This window comes from Armigeres subalbatus, chromosome 2 (assembly GCF_024139115.2).
Source record: "Armigeres subalbatus isolate Guangzhou_Male chromosome 2, GZ_Asu_2, whole genome shotgun sequence".
NCBI classification, from domain to species: domain Eukaryota; kingdom Metazoa; phylum Arthropoda; class Insecta; order Diptera; family Culicidae; genus Armigeres; species Armigeres subalbatus.
The window spans coordinates 330,246,026-330,268,760 of record NC_085140.1 but is presented as its reverse complement, the minus strand read 5'-3'; the positions used below and the strand labels follow the sequence as shown (position 1 = coordinate 330,268,760).

At 38.5% G+C, this 22,735-nt stretch overlaps 1 protein-coding gene across 1 annotated transcript in view; it reads right to left on the bottom strand.

The window, feature by feature from the left end:
* Window positions 1-22,735, bottom strand: part of LOC134212740 (neural cell adhesion molecule 1-A-like) — a 416,812-nt gene that overhangs the window by 248,192 nt on the left and 145,885 nt on the right. Inside the window, exon 2 of the mRNA XM_062690855.1 lies at window positions 7,489-8,056. Coding sequence (XP_062546839.1) covers window positions 7,489-7,771 — 283 coding nt within the window. The 5' untranslated portion in view covers window positions 7,772-8,056. The remainder of the gene's footprint in view (window positions 1-7,488; window positions 8,057-22,735) is intronic.

Below are 22,735 nucleotides of genomic sequence, written 5' to 3'. Positions count from 1 at the left end.
CTGAACCCACCAACCAATCAACAATCCAAACCAATCCAAATCCAATCCAAACCAATCCAAACCAATCCAACCACCAACCAATCCAAACCAACCAAACCAATCCAAACCAATCCAAACCAATCCAAACCAATCCAAACCAATCCAAACCAACCAAACCAATCCAACCAATCCAACCAATCCAAATCCAAACCTCCAACCAACCAAACCAATCCAAACCAATCCAACCAATCCAAACCAATCCAAACCAATCAAACCAATCCAAACCAATCCAAACCAATCCAAACCAATCCAAACCAATCCAAACCAACCAACAATCCAACCCAAACCAATCCAAACCAACCAAACCAACCAAACCAATCCAAACCAATCCAAACCAACCAACCCAATCCAAACCAACCAAACCAACCAAACCAATCCAAACCAATCCAAACCAATCCAAACCAATCCAAACCAATCCAAACCAATCCAAATCCAACCAACCAATCCAACCAATCCAACCAACCAATCCCAACCAATCCAATCCAAACCAATCCAAACCAACCAAACCAATCCAAACCAATCCAAACCAATCCAAACCAATCCAAACCAATCCAACCAATCCAACCAATCCAACCAATCCAACCAATCCAATCCAATCCAACCAACCAATCCAAATCCCAAATCCTAACCAAACCAATCCAAATCCAAATCCAAATCCAATCCAAACCAATCCAAACCAATCCAAACCAATCCAAACCAATCCAAATCCAATCCAAACCAATCCAAACCAATCCAAAATCCAACCCCAAATCCAACCAAACCAATCCAAACCAATCCAAACCAACCAAACCAACCAAACCAACCAAACCAATCCAAACCAATCCAAACCAATCCAAACCAATCCAAACCAACCAAACCAACCAATCCAACCAATCCAAACCAACCAAACCAATCCAACCAACCAAACCAACCAAACCAATCCAAACCAATCCAAACCAACCAAACCAATCCAAACCAACCAACAACCAACCAAACCAATCCAACCAACCAAACCAACCAACCAATCCAAATCCAACCCCAAACCAATCCAAACCAATCCAACCAATCCAACCAATCCAAACCAATCCAACCAACCAAACCAATCCAACCAATCCCAAACCAATCCAAACCAATCCAAACCAATCCAAACCAATCCAAACCAATCCAACCAATCCAACCAACCAAACCAATCCAAACCAATCCAACCAATCCAACTCCAATCCAAACCAACCAACCAACCAACCAACCAAACCAATCCAAACCAATCCAAACCAATCCAAACATCAATCCAAACAAACCAACCAATCCAACAACCAATCCAAACCAATCCAAACCAATCCAAACAATCCAATCCAAACCAAACAATCCAAACCAATCCAACCAATCCAACCAATCCAAACCAATCCAAATCCAATCCAAATCCAATCCAACCAATCCAAACTCAATCCAAACTCAATCCAAATCCAATCCAAATCCAATCCAAATCCAATCCAAACCAATCCAAATCCAATCCAACCAATACGTAAAGTCATCCTGAATCTAATTTCAAATTTTGATGGAAAATAAAAACTAAAAACAAATGAAAAATCCTTATAAATGGCATCATAATCATGACAAATCTGAATCCAATCAGAGTCCAAATCAAATCCAAATCTAATCCAAATCCAATCCAAATACAATCCAAATCCAATCCAAATCCAATCAGAAACCAATCCAAATCCAATCCAAATCTAATCCAAATCTAATGCAAATCCAATCCAAATCCAAATCCAATCCAAATCCAATCCAAATCCAATCCAAATTCAATCCAAATTCAATCCAAATCAAATCCAAATCCAATCCAAATCCAAATCCAATCCAAATCCAATCCAAATCCAATCCAAATTCAATCCAAATCAAATCCAAATCCAATCCAAATCCAATCCAAATCCAATCCAAATCCAATCCAAGTCCAATCCAAATCTAATCCAAATCCAATCCAAATCCAATCCAAATCAATCCAAACCAATCCAAACCAATCCAAACCAATCCCAAACCAATCCAAACCAATCCAAAACCAATCCAAACCAATCCAAACCAATCCAAACCAACCAAACCAATCCAAACCAATCCAAACCAATCCAAACCAATCCAAATCCAATCCAAACCAATCCAAACCAACCAAACCAATCCAAACCAATCCAAACCAACCAAACCAATCCAAACCAATCCAAACCAATCCAAACCAATCCAAACCAACCAAACCAATCCAAACCAATCCAAACCAATCCAAACCAATCCAAACCAATCCAAACCAATCCAAACCAATCCAAACCAATCCAAACCAATCCAAATCCAATCCAAACCAATCCAAACCAATCCAAACCAATCCAAACCAATCCAAACCAATCCAAATCCAATCCAAACCAATCCAAACCAATCCAAACCAATCCAAACCAATCCAAACCCATCCAAACCAATCCAAACCAAACCAAACCAATCCAAACCAATCCCAAACCAATCCAAACCAATCCAAATCCAATCCAAACCAATCCAAACCAAATCCAAACCAATCCAAACCAATCCAAACCAATCCAAATCCAATCCAAACCAATCCAAACCAATCCAAACCAAACCAATCCAAACCAATCCAAGTCCAATCCAAACCAATCCAAACCAAATCCAATCCAAACCAACCAAACCAATCCAAATCCAATCCAAACCAATCCAAACCAATCCAAACCAATCCAAACCAACCAAACCAATCCAAACCAGTCCAACCAATCCAACCAATCAAACCAACCAAACCAATCAAACCAATCCAAATCCAACCAAACCAATCCAAATCCAACCAAACCAATCCAAATCCAATCCAAATCCAATCCAAACCAATCCAAACCAACCAAACCAATCCAAACCAATCCAAACCAATCCAAACCAGTCCAAACCAATCCAAACCAATCCAAACCAATCCAAACCAACCAAATCCAATCCAAACCAATCCAAACCAATCCAACCAAATCCAAACCAATCCAAACCAATCCAAATCCAATCCAAATCCAATCCAAACCAATCCAAACCAATCCAAACCAACCAAACCAATCCAAACCAATCCAAACCAATCCAAACCAATCCAAACCAACCAAACCAACCAAACCAATCCAAACCAATCCAAACCAACCAAACCAATCCAAACCAATCCAAACCAACCAAACCAATCCAAACCAATCCAAACCAATCCAAATCCAATCCAAAACCAATCAAACCAACCAAAACCAATCCAAACCAATCCAAATCCAGTCCAAATCCAATCCAAACCAATCCAAAATCCAATCCAAATCCAATCCAAACCAATCCAAACCAAACCAATCCAAACCAATCCAAACCAAATCCAAACCAATCCAAACCAATCCAAACCAATCCAAACCAATCCAAACCAATCCAAACCAACCAAACCAATCCAAACCAATCCAAACCAATCCAAACCAATCCAAACCAATCCAAACCAACCAAACCAATCCAAACCAATCCAAACCAATCCAAACCAATCCAAACCAATCCAAACCAATCCAAACCAATCCAAACCAATCCAAACCAATCCAAACCAATCCAAACCAATCCAAACCAATCCAAACCAATCCAAACCAATCCAAACCAATCCAAACCAATCCAAACCAATCCAAACCAATCCAAACCAATCCAAATCAATCCAAACCAATCCAAACCAATCCAAACCAATCCAAACCAATCCAAATCCAATCCAAACCAATCCAAACCAATCCAACCAATCCAAATCAATCCAAACCAACCAAACCAATCCAAACCAATCCAAACCAATCCAAACCAAACCAATCCAAACCAATCCAACCAAACCAATCCAAACCAATCCAAACCAACCAAACCAACCAAACCAAACCAATCCAAACCAATCCAAACCAATCCAAACCAATCCAAACCAACCAAACCAATCCAAACCAATCCAAACCAATCCAAACCAACCAAACCAATCCAAACCAACCAAACCAATCCAAACCAATCCAAACCAATCCAAACCAATCCAAACCAACCAAACCAATCCAACCAATCCAAACCAATCCAAACCAATCCAAATCCAATCCAAACCAATCCAAACCAATCCAAACCAACCAAACCAATCCAAACCAATCCAAATCCAACCAACCAAACCAATCCAAACCAATCCAAACCAATCCAAACCAACCAAACCAATCCAAACCAATCCAAACCAACCAAACCAATCCAAACCAATCCAAACCAATCCAAACCAACCAAACCAATCCAAACCAATCCAAACCAATCCAAACCAATCCAAACCAATCCAAACCAACCAAACCAACCAAACCAACCAAACCAACCAAACCAATCCAACCAACCAAACCAATCAAACCAATCCAAACCAACCAAATCCAAACCAATCCAAATCCAACCAAACCAATCCAAACCAATCCAACCAATCCAAACCAATCCAACCAAACCAATCCAAACCAATCCAAACCAATCCAAACCAATCCAAACCAATCCAAATCCAATCCAAACCAATCCAAACCAATCCAACCAATCCAACCAATCCAAACCAATCCAAACCAATCCAACCAATCCAAATCCAATCCAATCCAAACCAATCCAAATCCAATCCAAACCAATCCAAACCAATCCAAATCCAATCCAAATCCAATCCAAATCCAATCCAAATCCAATCCAAATCCAATCCACATCCAATCCAAATCCAATCCAAATCCAATCCAAATCCAATCCAAATCCAATCCATTGTCTAATTGTCTTCTTGTCTTCTTGTCTTCTTGTCTTCTCATCTTCTTGTCCTCTTGTATTCTTGTCTTCTTGTCTTCTTGTCTTCTTGTCTTCTTGTCTTCTTGTCTTCTTGTCTTCTTGTCTTCTTGTCTTCTTGTCTTCTTGTCTTCTTATCTTCTTGTCCTCTTGTATTCTTGTCTTCTTGTCTTCTTGCCTTCTTGTCTTCTTATCTTCTTTTCTTCTTGTCTTCTTGTCTTCTTGTCTTCTTGTCTTCTTGTCTTCTTGTCTTCTTGTCTTCTTGTCTTCTTGTCTTTTTGTCTTCTTGTCTTCATGTCTTTTTGTCTTCTGGTCTTCTTGTCTTCTTGTCTTCTTGTCTTCTTGTCTTCTTGTCTTCTTGTCTTTTTGTCTTCTTGTCTTCTTGTCTTCTTGTCTTCTTGTCTTCTTGTCTTTTTGTCTTCTTGTCTTCTTGTCTTCTTGTCTTCTGGTCTTGTTGTCTTCTGGTCTTCTTGTCTTCTGGTCTTCTTGTCTTCTTGTCGGCTTGTCTTCTTGTCTTCTTGTCTTCTTGTCTTCTTGTCTTCTTGTCTTCTTGTCTTCTTGTCTTTTTGTCTTTTTGGCTTCTTGTCTTCTTGAATTGTTGTCTTCTTGTCTTCTTGTCTTCTTGTCTTTTTGTCTACTTGTCTTCTTATCTTCTTGTCTTCTTGTCTTCTTGTAATTTCCGTTTCATAATTATTTTATGTTCAATTTTTGGAAATATAGAATTAATTTCCAGATATCTTTGATGGCCAACATAAGTTCTCCCAAAGATAGCAAAGTCATCAAACTTTATCTTCTGGTCTTCTTGTCTTCTTGTCTTCTTGTCTTCTTGTCTTCTTGTCTTTTTGTCTTCTTGTCTTCTTGTCTTCTTGTCTTCTTGTCTTTTTGTCTTCTTGTCTTCTTGTCTTCTTGTCTTCTGGTCTTGTTGTCTTCTGGTCTTCTTGTCTTCTGGTCTTCTTGTCTTCTTGTCGGCTTGTCTTCTTGTCTTCTTGTCTTCTTGTCTTCTTGTCTTCTTGTCTTCTTGTCTTCTTGTCTTCTTGTCTTCTTGTCTTTTTGTCTTTTTGGCTTCTTGTCTTCTTGAATTGTTGTCTTCTTGTCTTCTTGTCTTCTTGTCTTCTTGTCTACTTGTCTTCTTATCTTCTTGTCTTCTTGTCTTCTTGTAATTTCCGTTTCATAATTATTTTATGTTCAATTTTTGGAAATATAGAATTAATTTCCAGATATCGTTGATGGCCAACATAAGTTCTCCCAAAGATAGCAAAGTCATCAAACTTCCGTGTTATTCTCTGACCAATCCCGCCCGGAAACAGGGATCGGTAATGAAAAATTCTCATGGCCATTCCGACCCACTTGATTATAGCCAAACAACAGTTTAAACAACCGAATAGAGTAGGAGTGAAAGGGCAGCAGGGGTTAAATGAATGCGAAAGTTCCACCAGCTAACCAACCGATTCCGTGCTTCCGGCATGAAATTTGTATTGTTCACACAAAAGGTCAAACGTTGCGTTGTTTGTATCATGGGCGTTCTGTTGTTTGGTTTGCTGGATTTTCGCTACTAAAAACACATTCCAACACTTGCCTTATTTATGAACTTTGCTTCTCGGGTCAGCGAGCGATGTGTTTCAACAAGTGAAACAAATGAGATTACTGTTTTTTTATTCTCTGCTCTAAGATTGGACTTTATTTGAGTGGGATTTGTGTTCATGAGGCTCAGGAATGTGGGAAATGAACTTTAGAATTATGTGCTGAAGAGAGCTGTTATTTGAAGGGCAAGCGGAAGGAGATTGTAATTCGAACGAAACTAATTTACCGTCTGAAAATTTCACCTTTTTGAGGTGAAGGTCAGGAATCCGTTTCTGGAAAAGTAGACGGAAAATGGAAACGATATGCTAATGACTTCTGAATCAGCAAGCTCTAGGAATGAGAACATTACAACCATTAAGAAACAAAGGTGGAGTCGGATGACGATGTGGAAGTTTGTTGTGTATCAAATGAGGATAATTAATCGCAAGTCTAATGCCATGTCAAAATTGAAACCATGGCCAGTGAACACAATTCTGATAAATTTTACCTTTGGCGAGGGTTGAACAACATAAATTTCAATCAATAACCGTATATTTCCTTGATTTCAATAACATTCGGTAACGATATACAAATAACTTCAAGAGTAGCACATCATTTAGTAAAATTTCATAAAAATTGAATTATAATTATTTATTGTTGAAATGCTTTTCCTGCGAGGGGCATTTCTTGGCCTGTTGGTTAAATACGGGGCCTCAGAGCAAAAACATACTGAGGGTGGCTTGAATCGATCCCCGGTCCTGTCTAGAAAATGTTTGGTAACGGGTAACGGTGACGGCGGCAATGTCTCAGTGGAGGATATAATGCCAACAAATAAAAAGAGGGTTTAACCTTATGCGATTATGGTTGTATTCAAAAATCATCGCAACATAACAAACCTTTTAGTAGTTTGGATGTGAGACCATTAACTCGTTAGTAATCCACATAATATAATGAGCTCTATGACCATCCATATTTTTCTTTCATAATCAACTCCTACCCAGCATTAACGGAGGGATATCGCCGTTTTTGTCGATAGCCTAATTAATAAGAGACAACACGTGACGAATTAAGTGGTCCAATCTCCACCTCACGAGCACAAGGAGGGAAAAAAAGCACATTAACACTCACCGAAACTTTCCTTGTCATTTTTCGCACTAAGCGCCAGACCGTATCGAGGGAAAACTACCGCCAGCAAAAACAGAAATCCGATCCAAAAGGTTCCGCAGCAGCGTAGCGTTCTAACAACCCTTGGGCAGTCGGAGGCGGGGCAGGACTTCAACACCTGTTCGTGCCGTTTGTGCTTCCGTACGATGGGAACGTGCTGCTGGTGATGATGGTTGACGACGGGTTCTACCGGACGACGCAAAGCAAGATGTCGCAGAACATCATTTCCGGTGCGATTAATGGTCATTGTTGGTGAAGTGGGACATTTTTGTGATTCTCGCTCTCCGAAAGCATTCGTCGCCGGTTTGCGTAGTCCGAGCTGATTGCGATTTCATCGGGCTTTGGCGTCGAACTTTTTGCCGATAGTCGGAGATGAACGGTTTTTTCGTTGACGTATTGGGTTCCGGCTGTGCTGGCGTCGACGAGGAAAGCACGGACAGTCGCTTTTCATCGCTAATGGCTCGGGACCGCAATGGTGGTTGGGTGAATTGAATGACTTGTTGTGCCGTTGGGGATCGGACCGATGTATCATCTGAAATGAGCCAGGAAAAGAGTGTTTCGTTTGAAAAGCTTTCAAGCTATTACATACGGCCATTAATTCTAATGCTGGTTTATGATTAAATGGTATAACTTGTAAATCGTGTGATACGTCTGAAAGCTAGGCTGTTTCTCAGAATTCAAAGTGCTATTTCTATGTAGGTAAATACATAATTTCTTTGGGGATTCCGCATAAAATCTCTTAATGATTCCAAACAAAGTCATTCAAGAGTTCCGAATGAAATCGTTCGAGACTGCCACATGAAATCTTTTTGGGGATACCGAATGAAATGTTTTGAGGGATTTTTAGCGGAATCCTCTGGGGTACGTGCGCAAAATTCGAATCCTTTGGGGCTTCCGAGTAGAACGTTCTGGATATTCCGAGAGAAATCCTTCGGGGATACCGAACGGAATCTTTTGAGGATTCTGAGCGGAACCCTTTTTGCATACCGAAGGGAAATCTTTGGAACTACGAGCGAATAGCTTGGGAATTCCGAGCGTAGCTCGTTGGGCATTCTGAGCGAAATCCTTTGGGGATTCAAATGAAATCCTTTATGATTCGGTATGGAGTTCATTAAGAATTACGAATGGAATCCTTTGAGAATTCCGAACAGAATCATGTAGGAAATTCAAAACGAATCTTTTGTGGATTTCTTACATGATCCTTTGTGCATTCCCAGCGCAATATTTTGAGGATTCCTAACGAAAATCTTTGGGGATTCCCAACGGAATTATTTGAGAGTTCTGAACGGGATTCAATTCTGACCGAAATATTTTGGGGATCCCGAAATGATTCCAAGCAAATACTTTGGAGATTCTGAACAGGATCCTTTGAGGATTCTGACAGGAATATTTTGTGTATTTAAAGATTTATGCATTTCTAATGATTTGAGAGAATTTTTTGGAAATTCCGAGCGGAATCTGTGTGTATTTGAAGTGGAATCCGAGCGAAATTCTTTGATGATTCCGAGCGGAATCTTTTGGTGATTTCGAGAGGTATCGTTTTGGTGATTTTGAGCGGAATTTTGTTCATGGGAATTTGAGATGAATTCTTTGAAGATCTCTAGCGATCTCTCCGATAATTTCGATCTGATTTTTTTAAGAATTCCGAGGGCAATCTTTTGTGTATTGCTGATAAAAACTTTAATAATTCCAAACGTAGTTTTTTAAGAATTCCGAACGAAATACTATGGGGATTCCAGGCGGAATACTCTTAGGCACGTGTAAAACTGTAAGTGAATAAGTGGTGATTTCAAGCAGATTGCTTTGGAGATTTCTTTTAATAATTCCTTCATTCAAAATTTCCAAAGGGTTTGTAATCCTCAGAGGAATCTGTTCGGAACCTCCAAGCGGATTTTTTTGAAGATTCAAATCGGTGGTGGATTCCGAGCAGTACCTTTTGGGTTTCCCTTTGAAATCCCAGAAAAATTTGCTTCCGAATTCCAGAAGGATTTCCAGTCGGTTCTTGCTGTAGAGCAGGAACAAGAAGCGCTAGCGACTAAGCGGAGAAGAGCACACAGACTGTTCTGAATTTTGAGTTGAACAAAGTTGAACAAATTTGGTCTTGGGGGTTCATATACCTCTATTTTTTCGAAGTAAAATTCCGTGCAAACCTTTATACACCTGTTTTCAGAATATAGCACCGGAAGCCGTTTTTCATACACACTGGTCAACTTTGAAAAGCTGATCTTTGTACCTCGATGACCGATTGAGCTGAAATTTTGGCAGTGAACTACAAATATGTTGAAATTTACACATATCAAGTAGCAATTTTTTCGAATGACGCGTTCAAAAATTACGCACTAGGTCAAATTGTTAAAAAAAAATAGCAGTTTTTATTTTTGATATATTGGTCAATTCAAATGTCAAATTCCACAATTTGTATTTTTTAAATTATAAACTTAGTGTCTCATAGCACCTGAGTTCAAATTTATAACATTCCAATCAATAGTTTTCCTGATATTTCCAAAACAAAAACTGCTATTATTTTGAACAATTTGACCTAGTGCGTAATTTTTGAACGCGCCAATGGAAAAAATTTCAACATATTTGTAGTTCACTGCCAAAATTTCAGCTCAATCGGTCATCGGGGTACAAAGTTACAGCTTGAAAAAGTTGTCCATTTTGTATGAAAAACGGCTTCCGCAGCTATTATTCTAAACACAGGTGTACGTTTGTAAAATTTCGGCTGCGCCGCTGAAATAACATGTCACTTATTGAGAGGACGTGAAACGAATAATGATGAGCAAAGAATTTTGGTTTATACTACTTGTTTTTCACCTAATGTATGGATCTTTGGATTCTTTTAAATATGATACAACGTCCACTAGTTGAACTTTTGTGGTGAATATGTTATCGCCAAATATAACAGGTCTTTCAAAATTTCCCTGAAGGTTTTCACACCTCCACGCGGAAACTAAAATATTTCCGCCTTTTAGTATGGTAAACGCTTCCAGCTGACCATATATAAATATTCCTAACGATTGATAATTCAAATTGGGCATACCTTCAACATATATTTCATTCAAAGAATTCATTCAAAACCCAAGAATTTCCTGAAGTATAGGCCTTATCGTATATACGCATAACGAAAGATCAATTAGCTCCTTTTAGAAATGAAATATGCTCTTAGTGATCATTTGAATCAAATTGGCTTTTGTTTCATTCCAAGAAATCCAATAAGTCCAAGAATTGGAGTACAGGCCTTAAAGTCAATACACGTAACGAAAAATCTATCAGCTCCTTTTAGATATGGAACATGTTCTTCATTTAAATCAAATTCTATATGAATTGACCTTTCCGGTCAATTTTTTTTATTTGGTTAATCGATTCTTTAATTTATTTAAGATCAACTTTCCCAAAGGATCCATTTTTTCGCATCTAACTATTTTTAACTGAACTGAAATGGAAACATTGTTGAACGTTCAATTAAAAAAGAACACAATCAACATAAACGATTTAGAAAAGCAGTTCCGAAGGAGGTCAAGATCTGTACTTCAGGGAATTCTTATATGGACTGGGATACAATAAATGTTTAAGGAATATCCATTTTTATTATATGTCGGTAGGGACGAGTCCTTTCAAATTATTCGTGAAATTTGGGGAACGGTACTTTGTGTTTATTATTTTAATTGCTCAAAAGAAGCTTAGAAAACGAAAAGATTGTGAATCATTGTATTTGAACGACGGAGGGCTCAATGTCGAGCAGAATCATAACTTTTAGTTGTTTGATCAAACTTAATACAAGAGTTCCCCCCTCTCCCACAAGAAAATTTTCTCGCTATGCCACTAATTCACCGCATATGGTATCTTTTTTGAAGAAATCTGATTTTTTTTACTGATGACAGATATTTTGATGTAATGTGCTATCAGATGGTGCGATACGTTGATCAGCATTGCATTTCTGGCAATGTCAAAACCAACATTGAGCCATTTCTCATAGAAGAGCTAGAAAAAACACCTTTTTACATAACTAGTACTAAACCAGAAAATCTTCCTGATACCTTTGAGCAACCACTTACTGAAAAATGTGTTCTCTCGGAATTCTGTAAAATTCATTTCTGGAAACTACAGAAATTCTGAGGAACTACTCTCAAAGAAGTTTGAAGAATTGCCCCTTTGAGAATTTTGGAAACATCCTTTTTCCTTAATTTTGTGCAAATTCTCCCCCAGGATTTCTACGGAACATCTTCTTCAAGGAATCTGGGAAGCTCATATTACTAGAACACAGGGTTTTTCTTCTGTCTTATGAATTATGGGGAATCCCTTCCCAGTAGTTCTGATTATGTACCCAGCACACCTTCAGATATCATGGAGAATTCTTCCTCCAAAGATTTTTGGGACCTTTGGACTCCATCAGGTGAATTCCATGCAAATTCTTCCTCAGGAATTCTAGAAAATTCCTGCTCCATGAATTCAGGGAAATTGATTTTCCAATCTTCTTGTTTTTTCCATATCCAAAAATTCCTCTTAAAGAGTTCTAAGGACTTACCCCATCCGGAATTATGGGGAATTAATCCACAAAAAAAATTAAAGGACTACAGCCTACCTTCTCACCTCAAACCAAGTATTCCTTTTTCTTAAATTTCTGTGGAAATCTCCCACCAAGATATGTTGGAGGAATTCTCCTTTCGGAATAATACTGCCGCTAACCGCAAGTCGAGCATATATGTACATGTTTACAACAATAGTGATATATTTCTGCTTTAAAATTTTTAGAGAATTTCGTCTTCAGAATTTTAGATATTTCTGCTTTAAAATTTTGTTTAGAGAATTTCGTCTTCAGAACTCGGAGAATTTCATCCTACAAGAATTTTTGCTACGGAAATTTTCCGGAATACTCATTAAGAAATGAGAAATGGGAAGGGCCCCTCCAAAAGATTATGGCAATCTCTCTGGCTAGTATTTTGAGAAATCCCTTCCCCAGAAATTAAAAGCAATTTTTCCTTTAGGAATTTGAAAAAAATATATCTTCCTTTGTTCCTGTTGTTGTTTCGCACCATAGACCAGATATCTAATTCTTCTCTCTGATAACTCTAAGGAATTTCTCCCTCACGAATTATGAAGAAATATTCTTCTATGAATTCTTACACAAGAATTACTTTGAAACTCAAGAATTCTAGTGTTTGTTTTTCTCCCAATTTTGACGTAAACTACGTCTAAGGGGAAGACTCGAATACAGGGTGTAAAATGAAAATTTCAAAATTGGGGACCGTCACGAAATCATGTAAGATTTGTAACATTAATAGGTCCTTTATCTTTCGATGGATTTCAAAGATTTATATATCAATCGATTCGCAAACTCTCCACCAATTTTCCAGTAGTATTGCAACTATTGATTATCAACGTTGAACTATTGAAAATTTTAGTTCTTTCATGCATCATGCAACCCCTATACAGCGCGTTCCAATCCTTGGTAATTGCCTACTTTTTGGGTATTATCTATTATTGAACTGGGTTGTTTGAATGGGGTGGCCCAACCACTAGACTGGAGTCCCTACTCCCTCATTCGCGAAGTCGAAGCAAATCCATCTCCTCCTCTCTTTTGCTCTACTGTAAAAACCCATAAAGAACTATCATTGTTTGTGTGAAGAATTTTGCTTCGACTCCGCGAATAGAGTGGGAGGTGCTGCTAAAGCTGGGTAGGGGAAACTGGGGTAATATGCACCCCCGGGGCAAAACAACCCTTTGACGTTTTTGAGGACATTTTCGGCAATTTTTCGAGAGAACTCGCTACAGCACATGTAGTTCGGATCTCGAACTACCAGTCCAGCAGTAAACATTCTTGAAAATATGTCTGAAACACCGCCAAAAATTCAAAAGGTCGTTTTGCCCCGGGGGTGCATTTTACCTCAGTTTACCCTAGTAGTGTTGTGGGATGGTTTCTTCTCTTCTATATAGAGCGGAATAATTGGTTCAGTGTACTCTATATTTGGTTTTACGTAGTTTACATCGAGCGGTCGTATCTTGTATACAGCCCCAACATTTTTTGTCAACAAATGGGCATGAGAGGGATGGGAACAACTCCGAGCTACTTCGAGCTGCTCATTGGACAGCATTATGATAACCGTGGCATCAGTGCGTGAAAAATGGAGCTCGAGCAAGGCCGAGAGTAAGCCAGTGGCAGCAACAAAATGCAAACCGTAAGTAGTTATCCTGTAGTTCCTTACACATGGAACATGGAGCATGGAACCAAAGTATTTCGGCAAAAATGATGTTTGTTAGCTGATTTTCGGCAATTTATTTGCTGATTTTCAGCAACTTCGACAGAAATCTCGGCGAAAAACATGTTTGCTGGGGCACGGCTGTGCGAATCTCCCGGTCCCGGTAAAAACAATTAAGTGTGCATGCTTTCATGATCTCAAGCGAATCCAAAAGGGTAGAGGATGATTTTCGGTTCATAAAAATTGGGAATAATGCTTGAAATGCTCTATCTTCCAAAGCTTGTGCATGCATTATGTGCACAATTTGTATACAAATGGTTTTATGTTTTGACGTAAACTACGTCTAAGGGGAAAACTGGGATACAGGGTGTAAAATGAGAATTTCAAAATTGGGGACCGTCACGAAATCATGTAAGATTTGTAACATTAATAGGTTCTTTATCTTTCAATGGATTTTAAAGATTTATATATCAATCGATTCGCAAACTCTCCACCAATTTGCCAGTAGTATTGAAACTTTTGAGTATCAACGCTAAATTATTGAAAATTTTAGTTCTTTCGTGCATCATGCATCTCCTACGCAGCGCGTTCCAACCCTTGGTAATTGCCTACTTTTAGGGTATCATATATATAATAGCCCTGTTTGTCTGTCCGGTGACTAGCCAACCAGACGCAGCAACAAAAAATAAAATATTTGACACTTCAATTCTTTTTTACTATCAGATGCAGAAAACAAAACCAGTGACAACCTTAGACAACCAGATACAGCATTTGATGAAAAAAATAACAGACAACAGACGTAGAAAATTTTGATTTTTTTAAATGCAGAAAAGAATCTATCACTCTTAAAAAAAAAAAGCCACGGGCGCTATTGCGTCCACAAATAAACTAGTTATCAATAAGCCATTTTACGAGACAGATTCGATCAGCTGATCGAAATTTTGAGTGAACGGCTCGGTCTTTGTTTTGGTGAATTTGCATTCAAACCATCATCATTCCATTTTCGCAAATGTTCCTTGTAAAATGTAAATATTAGTGTTTGGTCTCCTGTCATTTGAGTTTTCTATAAAATGGCTTATTGTTGAACTGGGGTGTCTGAATGGGGTGGCCCAGTTGTTAGACAGTGGGGTTCCTACTCCCTCACAGAGTGGGAGATGCTGCTAAAGCTGGCTAGTAGTGTCGGTGGGATAGTTCCTTCTCGTCTATATAGAGCGGAATAATTCGTTCAGTGTAATATATTTGGTTTTACGTAGTTTACGTCGAGCGGTCGTGTCTTGTATACAACCCCAACAATTTTTTTATTCACTACAAGAATTCCTTACCCAGGAGTTTTAGGGATTCCCTTATCCAGAAGTTCTGAGGAATGAATAATACGTATCTTAGATTTTCTGGATAGGAAACACCTGGAAAAGTTCCCAGAAAATGTCTCTAGGATTCTCACGTATGTCCTGCTGAAATTTTCTCATCTCTGGTTGGCATTACCTTCCCATTTTGAAAATTGTAATGTCGCAGCTTAGTGTTTATTAAGAACCTACAGAGTTATTAATTAAGTTATTAAATAAGTAGACTAAGTAAACTAACACGATTATCATCATAGGCACAGGGAAGTACCAAAAAACTAACAAAGAACCATACTTAGCCTTGCTTTGTAGCCGTCAGGCTAAGGAAGCCATAATTCAGATTTTTTTGCAAGTGTTATCACTAAGAATTACAAACACACCTTCCTCGACAAACTATTGAAGAATTCATGAAGAAAATTCAAGAAAAAAATCTGGAGAAATCACTTAAGGGAACCGTGAAGAAATTCCTGAAGAAAGTTTGAAAGAATTTTGAAGGGACCTTAGGCGACTCTTCTCATGGTGTTCCCGAAGGAGTACTTTACAGCGTATGTACAATATAAATTATACTTATTGCGATTAGGGAACGAAGAGCAAATATTTAAAGAAGGTTTTTTTTGTCACCCACCGACGAAATGTTTGGATAACTTTGAACCACGCCGACCCAATCCGCCACCGAGAACAACCGCGGCGTGGCGCCGGCTAAGCCACCGCCCCCGTTAGCAAATTGCGTTCACGCCGCCGCCGGCTCAAAGTAGATCGGCGCACAGGTCTAGTGCGAGGTGTGAAGCTACCTTAAAGGACTTTATGCATACGTAAATAAATAAATCAAGTCATTATTTAAATATTATGAAAAAGAAAGTACATAACTTCGTTATTTTTCTTATTATTTTACACATAAACGGAACAAATATTTAGATCCATGTGAGAGACGTGTACAACAAAATATAAGATAAGTAAGAAATCAGAAATTAGTCTGAATAAATGAAGGAAATCAAATGCCGCCATCGGGGGTGACAATGGGTCTGAGGGGTGAAAATGGGTCAATGCTCTCACCGGCAGTCTGGAGGTCGTAGAGCTAAATCGTTCAAAAAGGTCTCTTATGTTTTGGTCTTTTTGCCCTCAGATGCATAGAATCTATTCTACAAGCATTTTAAGTAGTTGAAACAGTGACCCATTCTCACCCCCATTTGACTTATTGTTACCCCCGACGACGGTATACTATTTATTTCTATTAGTCACAAAAAATCTTTTCATCGAATAAGGTGGAGAGTTTATTCGGGCATATAGTCTATTCGGGCGAATGATCCATTCGGGGCGAATGAAGCCACTCGCGATGCAGTTGCGACATTAAAAAATATGAGAAAATTCGATTGTCGCCATTTGTTATTCACGAAATCTCATTAAAATCCGGTTTTCATATGTCCTTCATTCAATACTTCAATAACAACTTCCAGGGATCTCAATGGATTTTGTTTTTAAAATCCCTAAAATATTTCCGGAATTTACAACAAACAAAGAAAAAAATTACAGAATCTAAAAAATAGTGCAAATATTAGGATTTGTAAATTTTTGGAGACATCTGTGAGGTTTAACCATAAATCATTAATTGACGGCTAAGCAGTCTCATACAATTAAAACGAGTTTTTTTTATTTGTCCAACGTTTCGACACGGGATTAGTGTCTTCTTCAGGGAGAGGATAATTCTTACCCTGGAGAAGACACTAATCCCATGTCGAAACGTCGGAGGAACAGAAAAATCTCGTTATAATCATTTGCATCTATACACACTACTCGTAGTTGAAACATCCGCAAAGGAGAGAAAATACGATTGTTGCAAGACCTCACTGCGGTTTTCAACAGGAACTACAATATATTTACTGTTTTGAGTTTTAAATTTTTGTAATTACGCATAGTTAATGGGAATTCGTTAGGACCCAACATTTGGAATAATTCAACTATTTTTTTTTTAATTAGAGTGACTTTATATTATTGCTTAAGCTCGTTACTATTCATTCAACTTTTCTATTGAAACGTTCAATTCTTTTCTTTAAAGCCAACGGCTTAAGCGCCACCTTCGTATCTGAAGGACCGTTAACTCTTTTTGAAATACCCCGGCAAGAGACAACCCTCTCAAGGCAGGTTGAAACAGTTTTTATAGAATTAACCGCATAAATGAACGCAAACGATTCGACCAACTTCCAACCAATAATAAAATAAATAATAATCAATTCAAAAAGCCAATCTCCAGAACTAAATGGTTACAACAGTTTCTCAATGAAAATCTAATCCTAAATAAAATTTAAACCACGTGTGACGACCGTCTCTGGTTGAAGCAAAACTAGACTCGAAGTAAATTTAAAATTCCATTTTATTCGAGCTTCCGTTTAATTTAACCGATTGAATTTTTAGAGCTTTACATAATTCTAAATTTATTAAAATTCTACTTTCCTTTCAGGTAAAGCTACCATTGTGACGTCACATGCAATTAAATTGGTTAGCCTAAATTATTTATACAGGCCCTATTAGTTTGGTGAACGGTTTGGTCTGACCTTATTCGTTTTGCAAGCGTCCCTCGACGGTTGCATGCAATTTCCAGCGTTGACACGTGAGCAAAAGCTGCTTAGTCGCAGTGTGGGATTCAAACTACTCGTGCGTATGGCGTTTTTAGACGAGGTAGAGATGTCCTCGGGCTTGCTGGAGTAAGAGCTTTTGGTTGCGAAGCTATACGCCTCACGTCTTGGCTATACGAGCAATCACGGGGCTTTTGAGGACTCGAACCACTCACTGTGTCCGTTCGTTTCGTCCAATTTTGTAAACCGTGACTTGATTTCACCACAGGTGTCTTTACTGCCGCCGTGTATATCGACCGCACCACGCAGGGGTTTTCAAACGACCCAAACTAGTTCACTTTTTATATTTATTCAGAGTACTTAGGAACTCTTAAAATTCAATTTCTGAAATCCGAATGAAGTTAATTTAGAATATATTATAATAATTTTAATAATCTTTAAGCTTTCCAAAACTTTTAACTCGGCCAAAATGCGTCCGAACTCAACTTAATACTCCACCAGAATAAAGCGTGTATTCACGAATCAAAATGGAATCAGCTTTTTGTATGATACACAATTGTAACCCAGTGCTGTACCAAAGAATAATGTAATCTTTCCGCATTGGTCAGCTTTGGAGAGCGAGTTTTTTTTTGATTTTCCTAATCGATATTCGTTTTTTGATTCCTTGATTTGGAGGTCAGTGGAAATTGCGCATTAATTATATTTAAACCAAGTGTTTCGCCACAGACAAACAGACGTAACAGCTTGAATAATTTACTAAAAAATCGATCGCTCAACTCCTCTACCACCATCTTGCGAGCATGTTACACGAAGCAATGTTTCGTATGACATTGTCACCAGAAGGCGCTAGAGTGAAATGTGAAACTCGAAGGATTACGACGCTAGCGCCTCTAGTTGTGAAACGCGCATTCAATCAAATTCAAATTGGTGGTTAAAATCATGGTCGATGATATTTTCTATAGTATTACGTCTGTTTGTCTGTGGTTTCGCCTTAATTTACGCAACAAGTTATTTTAGTACTTTATTTCTTGCCCGAATATTTTGAATTAAAAAATCTCACAGATAGGAGGCAGCAGATGTATACATATATGACTTGTACGCTAATGGTGACACTAAGGGAAATTCATTATTCATTTCAAACTCAAGACATTTATTAAAAGAAATTATAATGAGAAAAACAAAATCTTACACTATAAGAAAAACTATTCTTCCTTATTCCACAATTTTACGTTATCCGATCTCGAAAGTAAGACTGGAAAAGGCATATCTGTTAAGTTACAAGAGGTCGAGTTTTGTTGAACAGTGAAAACTAATTATCTGGACTTTCTATAAAACATTCTACTAAAAAAATATAATAATTTGAACATCTATTTTACGGAATACTTGAATAATACCAATCACACTTAATTTTTTCTACCGGGATCTCAGCAAAAAATTGAACTTTTACAGAGAATCGCATAGTCGTGCCCCAGCAAATATGTTTCTGCCGAGATTTCTGTCAAAATTGCTGATAATCAGCAAATAATTTACCGAAAATCATCTAACAAACGCTATTTTTGCCGGAATATCAGTTTTTTATTTTGCTGGCCCACGGCTGTGCGGATTTTTGCCGATCTGCAGAAATAAAAACTGAGTGTGATTGATTCTAATCTCTAATATCTAGGGAGTGAGTGCTAGTAATGGACCCCTTAAGGTCACTCCTGACGGAATCCAAAATTAAAAGTGCTCGCGTTTTCGGGGGCACACCACTCGATTCAGAGGCGGCGCACAACTGTCATTTTTGTTAATTTAGCTTTGCTGCGTCGCAGCATGCGTGAGATAATAAAAATGACAGTTGTGCGTTGCTTCCGTATCGAGTGGTGTGCCCACGAAAACGCGAGCACTTTTATTCTTGGATTCCGTCAGGAGTGACCTTAACGACGAAAATTTACTTCAGTCGCTTTGTTAGAGCTTGACACTTGTCACTTGACAAATTGTAGTTCTGCTGCACTAGATGACAAGCAACAGATACCAGCAACGTGTTTCGTACATGAAACTAGCCAAAACATTCATTTTTACCAATGAAAAAAGCATTTTAAAATCATGTAGCTAGCATGCCTATTATGGCCATCCCGGGTCCATAATACGCAACGTCGAGTTTGTTTATCTTTATATACGTATTATGGTCCCCCCATTTGATTTACATGTTCCATTCCCACATGTTCTTTGTGCCTATAATGGACCCCCCCCCCCTTGTGTGCTAGTAATGGACCCTTTAGCATATTTACATTTACAAATTAGTTAATACATATAGGGGGAAAGACGGCTTTGGTAGGTTTGGTTCTATTATTGTCAGGGGGGTTTTTCTCGACCAAATTTCATGAAATTTGGCCACAATATTCTTTGATATGCAAAGAATGATTAGGCCAAATTTGAGCATAGTCAGTCATAAAAAACCCCCTGCCAATAATAGAACAAAACCTGCCAAAGCCGTCATTCCCCCTAACTAAATTTCTGTTTCCCTGTCCATAACAAATGTATGGAACTGCTGTACTGTTACATGAAGCAACTTCACCCAACGGAAGCTTGCAGGAAATTGTCGATTCCAGCGTTTAATTTGGGATTTTGTTCAGGTCCATTATATGCACGAGGTCCACTACTAGCACTCACTCCCTAGAACCTGTTGCTTGTCATGTTTTGGCTAGTTTTATGTACGAAACACGTTGCTGGTACCTGTTGCTTGTCATCTGGTGCAGCAGAACTACAATTTGTCAAGTGGCTTGCTCTAACGAAGCGACTGAAGTAAATTTTAGTCGTTAAGGGGTCCATTACTAGCACTCACTCCCTAGACCTGAGCGCCGATTGGATTTTTACCGGCGGCGGCATGATAAATCAGTTTCAAACACCATAATTTCTCCGCAATTTCTTCAGATGCTCCTCAACGAATTCCTCAGGAAGTTCCTCCACAAGATCGTTGAGAAGTTCAAGTTCCTTCAGGAATTCATCGGGAAGTTTCACCAAGAATTCTTCCTGAAATTCCCAAAAAAATCAATTCAAATTCCTCCAGCAGTTTCTCTGGAAGTTTCCCCAGGTACTTCTTCGGAAGATGCTCCAGGAATTTCTTCCGGAAGTTCCTCTTAGAATTCTTTCGGAAGTTTCTCCAGAAAATCCTCCGGAAGTTCCTCTGTGATTTTCTTTAGAAGTTCTTCCAGAAATTCTTCCTCAGGTTCCACCAGAAGTACGAAGGAAGTGGCGGCTACACGCCAAAGTAGAGAACGATATAAACAACTAAGGGCAGCTGAGAAAAAACTTCACCGGCGTTAGAAACGAGGGTACGACGAAAAAGTACTCTCCAAGGCAGAGGGAAGCTTTGCTAGAAATGACACACAGAAGTTCAGCAAAACGATCAACAACATGGGGGCGCTAGTAATGATCAATGACAGCTACGGAAATCTGTTGACAGACCGAGCAGGGGTGGCAGCTAGGTGGAAGGAGCACTTTAAGATATTGTTCAATTGACAATCGAGAGGGGACAAGCAGAATCAGTATTGAAAACGATGGACAAGCAATGGAGCCAGACAAAGTGAGAAAAGCTGTTCGAGAGCCGAAGAACGGCAAGGCCACTGGGAAGGACGGAATCCCGGCCGTACTTCTAGAAATTGGGAGTGACCGGATGATCAAAAAACTCCACCAAGTGATTGAAAAGATGCGGGAGGGAGAAGAAATGCCTTCGAGCTGGCTCTCATATGTCCTACCTACATGAAAGGGCACAGACTTGATTGTGTTAACCCTTCCGTTACCACTTGATGGCCACTTGATACCGGAGTTATTCCGGATTGAAAACGGGTGTTAGCTTTTGGCCATATGCCAGAACGCATACTTCGGAAATGATTATGTTAGATATTTTGAAGAGAAACGACGCATAAGCTATACCAAATTTGACCAGGAATTTGATCGGTCCGAAATTTGGCCTGTATTGCGGAATCCGGACGTTTCGCCGAAACCTGTTACAGAGTCACTCTACGGAAATAGGCAAATACCATTATGCGACCCATCAAACTTCATGATTTTAAAAGTTATGGTATTCTATGGTAGTTTTGTACTCCCTGGACCGTATTTGAATCGATTGGAACCGGTAAACGCGTAGTTTTTCACTTCATGGACAGTATTTGAACCAATTGAAATTTTTGTACTGGTCGAATGGAGAAAAATTACTCAGAAAATACAAAGGTATCATATAATGCAATAATTTTCGAAAACATGATGGTTGGTACGACACACGATTTTCTTCTTCAATACTCCGGTATCAAGTGGCCAATCCTAAAAGTCTATAGAGCCCCTGAAACTTGAATAAATTCCGCTTCTTTTGGTAAAAGTTGCGAAAAAAATGTCCAAAGACAAAAAAGTTACAACCAAAAAGGTTTTTATTTTCGTTTTCAAAAGGGGGGTTGGTAACGGAAATGTTAATTATCCAAGTAACGATTTCCCTGCTTCTTGGATTTATTTAATTCTTATAGCGGACTTATCATAGCAATCGCCACAGCCTGTTGCTCAGTTTTATTGTCAATCTTATTGCTATCAATATATCTCTTATAAAACGTTCAAACGCCTATTAATCTTATGAGCAGCTCTACGGCAGTGATAAAGAGCGTGATAAACCATATTTTCAAAGCTCGATAAAAGCTACAATTTTTGGTCGTAATGTGATCAAATGGATTACCCCAATAAGCATATTTGCATTGCAAAGAGCTTATGACGGTGTTTAATAAGAGCGACATTTTCCTGATAGAAATTTGAGATGGCAATATTGAAAATGGAGAAGCATTTTAAGTCAATGCAATTTATCCCTGAAATTCATGATTGAACAATGTCTCCACCGCGTAAAAGCCTTTTTTGTGAATGACATGCATAACAAATATATTGGGGTGAAAAATCAATTGATTCAATTGAGATCTACGATATTGTTGTTATAATTATTTCAATTTAAATGTCCAGAACTACATTATTTTGAGGACGCGTGGTGTTCCATCTTATTTTTTCACTTGCTTTCACCATGCAATTTAACCTCAAATGGATAGAAGTGAATTAAAAAAACAATCCTGAAAGAAAATTATTTTATAGT